Consider the following 10,000-nt stretch of genomic DNA (forward strand, 5'->3'; position numbering starts at 1 on the left):
CAGTAAAAGTACAGCAGTACAGTCAGCTGCATGCAGTAAAAGTACTGCAGTACAGTCAGCTGCATGCAGTAAAAGTACTGCAGTACAGTCAGCTTCATGCAGTAAAAGTACAGCAGTACAGTCAGCTGCATGCAGTAAAAGTACTGCAGTACAGTCAGCTTCATGCAGTAAAAGTACAGCAGTACAGTCAGCTGCATGCAGTAAAAGTACTGCAGTACAGTCAGCTGCATGCAGTAAAACGTCTCCTGTGTCTGATCTCTGATTCTGAGACTTTGTTCAGACTGAAGCTTCAGTGTCAGAGCAGCGTGTTGCTGATGGAGCTGCTGCAGGTGGAGCTGCTGCAGGTGGAGCTGCTGCAGGTGGAGCTGCTGCAGGTGGGGCTACTTTAAATGCTTCAAATACTGTGAGCTGGTTTGGGCCAACGTAAGGGTCGGGCCCCTCTGAGGGGTCAGCCGATCAGTCTGAGGGGTCGTCAGAGGTCAGAAACACAAACATGTTTTCAGCTTCTGGACTTTTGACTCTTCGATCTGTAGTTTTGAAGTTTGTCCTCTTCAGGCCTCCAGCTATAATTCAGGTTATGAACTGTTAATATAATTAATGTGAAGCTGAGAGGGAGAACGTGACTCAGCTGTTTGTATGAGGTCACAGCCTCAGACATAAAAGTCCAATATAAAGTAGTATTGAATAAAAATACTCTGTATCTTAAAATTATACTGAAGTAAATAAACTGGGTGAAAACTGAGGACAGAGACACTGTGGAGGACAAATGAATATGTTTAAATAATAATCTTCATCTGCATATTTTGACTCAACTTTATTATCATTACTGTCACAGTCAGTGTTCAGTTTGTATCTGGGACACGACTTTAATCTGATCAGACTTACAGACTTAGAGGAAGAGTGTGTGTGTGTGTGTGTGTGTGTGTGTGTGTGTGTGTGTGTGTGTGTGTGTGTGTGTGTGTGTGTGTGTGTGTGTGTGGCCTGAGTCATGCCACACACACACTCTCAGTTTTATTAATGGAACACAGCAGAGGGTATCTGAGAGGTGCCCGACCTTGATCTGGCAAAACACACATACACACATGCACACACGCACGCACACACTCCCATCAGCCTCAGCTGTACCTGGTGTTAACTGCTAACTGGCTAATGTTAGCAGGCTAAACTAACATGCTACATCACAGTGTTAGCATTGTCATTGTGAGCATGTTAGCATGCTGCTGTTAGCATTTAGCATGACTGTGGACTCATCGTCACGATGTTCCTGTAACGTCGTTTGTGTGTCTGAACTCAGGCGTCAAACACAAATCATAAAGGGGTAGGGTTAGGTCGACACATGAAGCGTGTGTGTGTGTGTGTGTGTGTGTGTGTGTGTGTGTGTGTGTGTGTGTTGTGCTCAGTAACAGACATCTCATAGGTCACTCATTTCACTGCAGCAGGTTTACTTTGAAGTGCCAAATGAACAGATTTCCATGCAGAGGGATGACCTGCTGGTCATGTTCACACAGAGAGCATTCTGGGAAATCCACCTGCTTCTGAAAGCTGGGTGGAAAGAAAGAAAGAAAGAAAGAAAGAAAGAAAGAAAGAAAGAAAGAAAGAAAGAAAGAAAGAAAGAAAGAAAGAAAGAGGATGGAGAGACGAGAGTTTAAAGCTCTGTCATTTTAAAGGGTCACGTCACTCAAATCACACACGTCCCCACGTCTGAGACTCCTGTGTGTGTCTGCAGGCTGCGCAGTGAAGGATTATGGGAACCTGACGTTTGAGGAGGTGGTGGAGGACGAGCCGGTCGGGCTGGTGAAGCATGCACGGGCGGTGGGCAGCGCCAACCAGAGGCTGTCAGAGGCGGTGCAGGCTGTGAAGAGGGACGGACACACCTCAGTGATGCTGGGAGGAGACCACAGGTGTGTTTGTGTCGTCCTATAGAAACACAGAACGTTCCATCATACCTGAGTCCCTCCAAAGCTTCCTGCCTCATGACCCCTCAGCAGACAGTCGGCTCAGGTGAGCTCACGCCGCCATTGCTGGTGCCGACTCGAGTGACATCACTTGAGGACATCACCTGGAAACACGCGGAGACGGACAGTCACTGCAGTCCGTTCAGACGTACCAACAGTGCAAATGTTTCCGTTCACCATCGCGACCTTTCTCCGTCACAATAACGTCTTTTCAACCGCGAGGCCGACGTGCTGAATCACACCAGCGTCCCCGTGTCTCCCCGTGAACTTTCCCTCGTCTTTAAATGGTTGAAGGACAGGATTGTACTTCAGTACAGTCCAGTACTTCACCGTCCTGTAGTAAATGGTTAGTTGGTGGATTGTTGACTTTGGTGCAGCAGCGGCCTGTCAATCATCCACCGGCAGGACGCAGTCCAGGCCAAAGCGAGCGATCGATCAGCTCGGCTCAGTGACACGGAGCTCACGACTCATCCGGCCTTCGAGCTCTTTTCATCGGCCTGGAGACCTTTGAGCTGTCAGCTGTCCAACATCTTCTGTCTCAGTGTGAGGCCGTCATGGCAGGACTTTAACCGTCTGGGCCAATGAAATGAAAGAACTGAAGGACCTCCTTCAGTTTGCCTTTAACTGGGTCCAGCTGAAGGAATCCGTCCCTTCAGGTTAATTTCCCATCGAGACACCTGAGGACACAAAGCTCTCCAGAAACCCTGAACCAGCGTCTGACCTCGACGAGCTCAGTCTTTATTAACATGTTGAGGATGTTGTAGGTGAACTATTGGATGAATTCCTTCATTAATTCACTCTGATTGGTCCCCACGATGAGTCCTTCTGCGCTGCGCTGAAATAAACCGAATGAACGCAGTGACGTGAGAGGAACCATGTTTTTTACACGCTTCAGTCACTGTTTCACGGTCACGCTTGTCTCTGTGCGTTCGCAGTCTGGCCATCGGCTCCATCCACGGTCACTCGGCGGCGGTCGGGGAGCTGAGCGTCGTGTGGGTCGACGCCCACGCCGACATCAACACGCCGCTGACCTCGTACACTGGAAACATCCACGGACAGTCGATGTCTTATCCCCTGCACGAGCTGCACTCGAAGGTCAGTTCATGAGAGCGCAGCGTTCGTTTAATGGATAGTTTTTAGTTTCATTCTAAGGTTTTTTAATCCTTTTATCTCCGTCACATAGAGCAGGAGACGTACCAAACAGAACACCAGGAAGCAGCCATGAACCATTAAAGCGACCGTTACGTGTGGCGCTCTGGTCCTGGATCAGCTCAGTGTTTAGACCCTCTTCTTCTTCTTGGTGTCCACAGATTCCCGTCCTGCCGAACTTCTCCTGGATGAAGCCGTGCGTGTCGGCCAAAGATCTCGTCTACATCGGCTTGAGAGACGTGGACCCAGCGGAGCAGTAGGTTCTGAGGTCACTTCGACCGGTCCAGTTCAGTCCACTGTCAGCCCTCGTCACGCACATCTACCGTCTGTCCACTGGAGTCAACAGACAGCTGTTTGTCAGCACACCTCATGTCCTTCATCCATACAAAAGCTCTGTTAGCTACAGCTGCTAGCTCCAGAGTTAGCATCAGTACTGGGAGTTACAGCCGATTCATTTTCAAGACTTTTACTAACATTGACCTGAAGAGGACGTTCGGTGTTTCAGTAATAAATAATAACTGAGTTTGGCACAAACACATGGTTTTCTCTTGTTACAGTTACATCCTGAAGCTCCTGGGTGTCAAGGTGTTCTCCATGTCGCAGGTGGATCGACTCGGTGTAGCCAAAGTCATGGAGGAGACATGTGACTACCTGTCTTCCAGGTGAGCTCCACCTCCTCCACAACCAGCTTTCCAGTGAGCAAACAGTCACCTGTTAACACCCCGCTGCACCCTCAGCACCGCTGACCAACAGCGTAACTGCGATCTGAGAGCAAAACTTCTCTTGATGTTAAAAAACATCAGAAGGTCCATTTAGTTGCTCTGGTTTTGATGGTGTGACAGCTTCCTCATCAGCAGACTTACTGTCCACGTTCACACAGTTTGGAATCTGAAATGTGACTGAAGACGACGATCGATCCAAAGCTCCAGATCAGCTGCTGAAAGGACGTCAGTCAGTCATTCTGCACGCCATCATCATACATATTCTCACCTGAACAGGGTCAACAAACCGATCCACCTGAGCTACGACATCGATGCCATTGACCCCTCCATTACCCCGGCGACCGGGACACCTGTAGTGGGAGGGCTCACCTACAGGGAGGGAGTGTACATCGCTGAACAGCTCTGTCAGACAGGTACGCCACCTGGACAGGAAACAGGAGTGCCACTCACAAATTAGTCAAATAAGAGTCTTTGGAGACTCCGCAGACCCTCAATGTGAATGACTGTGCATGTAGCTCACACTAGCATGTGGCTGACATTAGCATGTAGCTGACATTAGCATGTGGCTGACACTAGCATGTGGCTGACATTAGCATGTAGCTGACACTAGCATGTGGCTGACACTAGCATGTGGCTGACATTAGCATGTAGCTGACATTAGCATGTAGCTGACACTAGCATGTGGCTGACATTAGCATGTAGCTCACACTAGCATGTGGCTGACACTAGCATGTGGCTGACATTAGCATGTAGCTGACACTAGCATATAGCTGACATTAGCATGTAGATGACACTAGCATGTGGCTGACATTAGCATGTGGCTGACACTAGCATGTAGCTGACATTAGCATGTAGCTCACACTAGCATGTGGCTGACATTAGCATGTAGCTGACATTAGCATGTAGCTGACACTAGCATGTGGCTGACACTAGCATGTGGCTGACATTAGCATGTAGCTGACACTAGCATATAGCTGACACTAGCATGTGGCTGACACTAGCATGTGGCTGACATTAGCATGTAGCTGACACTAGCATGTGGCTGACACTAGCATGTAGCTGACATTAGCATGTAGCTGACACTAGCATGTGGCTGACACTAGCATGTAGCTGACATTAGCATGTAGCTGACACTAGCATGTGGCTGACATTAGCATGTAGCTGACACTAGCATGTGGCTGACACTAGCATGTGGCTGACACCAGCACGTAACTGACATTAGCATGTAACTGATACCAGCATGTAGCTGACATTATCATGTAGCTGACATTATCATGTGGCTGACACTAGCATGTAACTGAAACTAGCATGTAGCTAACATTAGCATGTAGCTAATACTAGCATGTAGCTGACATTATCATGTGGCTGACACTAGCATGTTGCTGACATTAGCATGTAGCTGACACTAGCATGTGGCTGACACTAGCATGTGGCTGACACCAGCACGTAACTGACATTAGCATGTAACTGATACCAGCATGTAGCTGACATTATCATGTAGCTGACATTATCATGTGGCTGACACTAGCATGTAACTGAAACTAGCATGTAGCTAACATTAGCATGTAGCTAATACTAGCATGTAGCTAACATTAGCATGTAGCTGACATTGGCGTGTAGTTGACGTTAGCATTGTGGTGATGTGGTGAAACTCTGAGCTGCTGCTGGTAGACACAGATCAGTCATTCCAGCGTGACTGTACACCTGTGCTGGTCCTGCAGGTCTTCTGTCGGGGGTGGACATGGTGGAGGTGAATCCTCTGAGGGCTCAGACCGAACAGGAAGTCCAGTCGACAGTCCGCACGGCGGTGGACCTGCTGCTCAGCTGCTTCGGACGCCTCCGTGAGGGAAACCACCCACCGGACTACCGCCTGCCCGATCCTTGATGGGGACGACGCGGCCTCTCCGACTGACCTGATGGACACCCAAACATCTCTGATCGCCACCAGGAACTGAACGGAAACTCAAGTTCAGCGTCCAGATTACCTGTAAGGAGGTGATGTCAGCCAGGTGCACGCTCCTGTTTACCAAACCGTCCGACCTGTGAGGCTTCAAACCAAAGAAACACACCTGAAGGTCTTCCTGTGGACGCTCAGGACTCAGTTTAGAGTTTTTCAAACAAAAGAATTCATGAGCGTTTTTCACTCATTCCTTCGTCTGCAACGTGTCAGAGAAGATGTTCAGTTTCAGCGATGTGAATCAGAGATGTTTGGACTTGTGCTTGATAAATAACAAGAAATCCATTTATGTCACTTTTCTGTTGACTGTCATTAATAGTTTGAGCTTTAATTTGATACAAATGACCTCAAATGTAAATGCATCCGAATAAATTAAAAGCAGTATTTTATCTTCTGTAAATGTAATAAAATTGTAATGTAATAAAAACGTCTGAGTGAAGGTTGGTCACAGTCTGTCGACGTCCCATCATCACAGCCTTCACAACCAAATATAGAAAGCGATAAGAACCAATGAACAGCGACACACAGCTGAGCTACGATAGCTACGTTAGCTTCCTCCATTTTGGACTCTCTGGCTGTCCGTCCAGTCTGAGCTCAGCTCTGTCACATGACGATCAGTCGTCCTGAAACTTAGACTGACTGCGTTTTGATGAGTTAATGAAACATTAAAAACATTCTGTTAGTGTCCACAAACAGGAAGTGTCCCAGCTGTCCACTGCCTGCTGCACAGGACCCTAACCCTATAATAATAATAATAATAATAATAATAATAATAATAATAATGTTCACGATCATGTGTTTAATAAAGTGAAGACATCACATCACAGCTTTCTGCTCAGCTTCTCATTTATTGTCACGTCAGCAGATCATGATTGACATTCAGGTCGGAGCCTCCACCAAACGCTGTGTTGAAGCTGGACTGTAGAGCAGAGTGTGTGTTTACTGCAGACTGAGGGGTGTGAGGACAGACGTGAGCGAGGCCTCAGAGACGCTCTGTCCTCCTGCAGCTGGATCAGTGCAGAGGTAGAGCCGTTCAGCTGGATGTTTTTTGGGGGGAAACTGCTATTTAAGGTGGAAATGCTGATGTCTGTCAGAGCTTCACTGGTGTTTGTCTGTTGTTTGTGTTTTAAAGCAGGTTTGCTGCTCGCAGTGATCCACACAGGCTCTAAAGTCTGTTTCAGGGACAGCTGACGGGCTCTTCTGTCCTGCTGTCCAAACCAAGCAGCAGTCCAGCAGATGGAAAGACAGGACAGACATGAGCTGGTTTGCCAACTTCAGGAAGACGAGCCCTTTGTGAGGTTACATGAGAGAAAGAGAAAGAAATCATAAGAGAAATCAGCTGATCTTCTGCTGGACGTCGGTCCTGCAGACCTACAGCACAGGACGGATCTTCATGCTGATGGCCTTCAGGGAGTAGTCGTGACCTTTCCACTGGGACCACTCCACCCCAACAGCATAGAGGGTCTTGTCAGCCCCCCAGCGATAAACCCCGTTGGGGTTTGTTCTGTGACAGTCTGCGTACCAGAACGCCCCCAAGAACGATTTGGCACAGTTACCAGACGAGGCGTCCTGGTCTTTGTCGAAGGTGGAGAACTTCTGTCCATCGTGAGCCGTCATGGCGTCTCCTACAGAGAGACAACATGAACCAATAAAATCACATTTACTTCTCCCTCATTTGAAATTCAAGACTCCATGAATGTCGAGTTATTTTTCAGCGCAGCGCTGCAGGAGTCATGAAAGGATGCTGGAGGCCTGACACCAGGAGGTCCAGACTGGTCTAAGGCTCTGGATTAACTCTGTCTTTTCATGGGTTCAAATCCCACCACTGCCAACATCTTAACCTGAATCTGTCCACACAGACGGCCATCTTTGATGGGCGGAGGAAAGAAACGGCTGACTGACCTGCATCTCCGCCCATGAATCCGGACACGTGCAGCTTGTATCCGCCACACTCGGAGTCAACGGAGAACGAGGAGTAGTGAGCGGACGCCTTCGCCCCCTTAAAGTCCTCCATGTCCACCAGGAGCTCGTACTTTCGGTTGCGTGTCAGGTAGTTGAGTTTGTCGAGACCTGCGCACACACACATGCACACACATCCACAGTGTGTAGATAATTCATTAAAACAGACGTTTAAATTCAGGAGGAAATCGAATCATGAAGTCCTGACTGTTGGGTTTCAGCTCTCACCCAGCCAGTACTCTCCAGCAGCGTGACCGAAGCCCATCTTGTACTGATCCCACGGCCTGTAGAAGTTGACCGAGCCGTCCATCCTCCTCTGGACCACCTGAGGGGACAAACGCACAGCATGCGTGAGCTTTTACCAGTACTGGATTTGTCCTGGCAGGTGGGCTCGTGTTGGAAACCAGTGTGCTGAGGCTGGATGGAGTTCAGTGAACGCACTCACCGTCCAGCTTCCTCCCTTCGGCTGCATGTCACAGTACACCTGCACAAAGACAGCCGCGCATCAGTAACAGCAGCAGAAATGTGTGAAGCAGGTTTGCGCTGATGAGGCTGAGTGGACAGTGAGCATCATGTGTCTCTGCCTGGGGGTCTATGCTGCCTGGTGGGTGTCCATCCTGTCTGTCCTATCCTGTCCTATCCTGTCTGTGTTGATCGTGTCTCAGGGACAGCTCGGGTGCAGAAAAGACAGAAAACTAACATAAAAATGCTCTTTATTCTCTGCAGCCGCCGAAAAGACAAGGGACACCTGGTTGGAGTCCAGCGTAAAGGCCAGCGAAGGTGAGGCGTACCTGGCTAGCAGAACGCTGTCCGAGCGGATAGATGGTGTACACCCCGCTGCGCCGGCTCGTGTCTTCTTTTTGGATGTCACTGCAGTCCACTGGAAGCTTGCTGCAGCTGGTCAACAGTGGAGCCAGCAGGAGGACGGAGACGACTGGCAGCAGCTGGAACAAAGGCTTGAAGAGAGACACAGAAAAGGTGAAGCTGGCAGTCATGATGCTGATGGGACGTCCCTGCAGCACCCAGCTAAGCTGCTGCTGCACGGTTTCGTCTGAGCTCCCTCAAACAAACGTACCTTCATGGTCAGATTTGTGCTGACGGGTGATTGAAGTGCTGATGTGGATCCTGATGCTCTGAAACACGAGAAGAATCGAGCACGAGGGGAGAGACGTCCTTAAATCAATGTGGATTTAACATGAAATCATCATGAAGTCAAAGGAAATGTCTCTTCAATCAGCACAAACACATAAGTGTAGTGTCTCCTGGTTGGACGCTTACCTGTCTGAACTCACCTGCAGGTCGAACTGAAGAGACTTCGTGTCTTCACTGCTTATACACAGCCGGCTGATGTCACGCCAGGCCGACCTTTAGAGACACACATTAAAAAAATACCAAAGTAAAAGAAGTGTGTACTTAGTTGAAAACCAACAGTCCAACATCAACACAATCATTTTCTAATAATTTATTGACACAGCCGATGATCTTATCTCAGTTTATCTGTCACTCCAACGTTCAATGAAGTCCTTTGTCTGCCAGCGTGTCTGATGATGTGAGTGTAAGACCGAAAGCAAAGAGAGGATTCCCACCTTAACAGCCAGGAGGACACCAGGAGGACACCAGGAGGACAGGGGACAGGAGGACAGGGGACAGTGCAGCTTCATACTGAGCTCCAGCGGCTTCACAGCCAGAAGGTGGAAAAAGTGACTTGAACTCATTAACTTTCAGTTCGGGCTGAAGCTTTAGAAACCCAGGAACGGTTGAGGGTTGAGGACACTTCCTGCCTTAAGATGAATCCCAGGAGAGACGCCTCGAACGCATGAAGCTGACATTTCTCAGAGGCGACGCTCCTGCAGGACTCAGCGAGCAGATCCTGCTCAGGCTTCATCCACAGAAACCAAAGCACACCGAGCAGGTCCTGGCGACCATGATGGACCCGGCGAGCAGCTTCCCTCAGTAACAGAGCTGAAGTGAACCCAGAAGCTCCAGGCTCCGTTCCAGAAGCCAGAAGAGCTCCGAATCACATGGATGTTTGTGTTAATGCGAACATCTAAACCAGAGACGGACCGGAGAGTCAGCAGGACGCCGAGCGGTTCACTCACACACGTTAACACTCGAGGACGTCTCAGGGGACCCATGACGCTGCAGCTGGACAACCAGTGACACTTTGACATTTGATCCAATCATTGCTCACCTTTCTCATCTTCTCACCTACAAACAGATGGAACAATGAAGGCATTCACTGAGGAGGAGGAGGAGGA

The 10,000-nt window shown here is 49.0% G+C and overlaps 2 protein-coding genes across 2 annotated transcripts in view; one reads left to right on the forward strand and one right to left on the reverse strand.

Annotated features, from left to right (window-relative positions):
* arg1 (arginase 1) overlaps positions 1 to 6,167 on the forward strand; it is a 6,903-nt gene extending 736 nt beyond the window's left edge. Inside the window, exons 3-8 of the mRNA XM_070990570.1 lie at positions 1,727 to 1,901; positions 2,891 to 3,050; positions 3,266 to 3,360; positions 3,662 to 3,766; positions 4,103 to 4,239; positions 5,548 to 6,167. Coding sequence (XP_070846671.1) covers positions 1,727 to 1,901; positions 2,891 to 3,050; positions 3,266 to 3,360; positions 3,662 to 3,766; positions 4,103 to 4,239; positions 5,548 to 5,711 — 836 coding nt within the window. The 3' untranslated portion in view covers positions 5,712 to 6,167. The remainder of the gene's footprint in view (positions 1 to 1,726; positions 1,902 to 2,890; positions 3,051 to 3,265; positions 3,361 to 3,661; positions 3,767 to 4,102; positions 4,240 to 5,547) is intronic.
* An 889-nt stretch (positions 6,168 to 7,056) lies between these two features.
* On the reverse strand, positions 7,057 to 8,839 carry LOC139349562 (microfibril-associated glycoprotein 4-like). Its single transcript, XM_070990474.1, has 6 exons — positions 8,818 to 8,839; positions 8,534 to 8,686; positions 8,188 to 8,226; positions 7,971 to 8,067; positions 7,686 to 7,853; positions 7,057 to 7,408 (listed from the first exon to the last, which is right to left on the reverse strand). Exons 1-6 carry the CDS (start codon positions 8,821 to 8,823, stop codon positions 7,155 to 7,157), a joined length of 717 nt encoding a protein of 238 aa, XP_070846575.1. The 5' UTR covers positions 8,824 to 8,839; the 3' UTR covers positions 7,057 to 7,154.
* Between the last annotated feature and the right edge of the window lie 1,161 nt (positions 8,840 to 10,000).

Source organism: Chaetodon trifascialis, chromosome 21 (assembly GCF_039877785.1).
Source record: "Chaetodon trifascialis isolate fChaTrf1 chromosome 21, fChaTrf1.hap1, whole genome shotgun sequence".
In the NCBI taxonomy this organism is placed as follows: Eukaryota; Metazoa; Chordata; class Actinopteri; order Chaetodontiformes; family Chaetodontidae; genus Chaetodon; species Chaetodon trifascialis.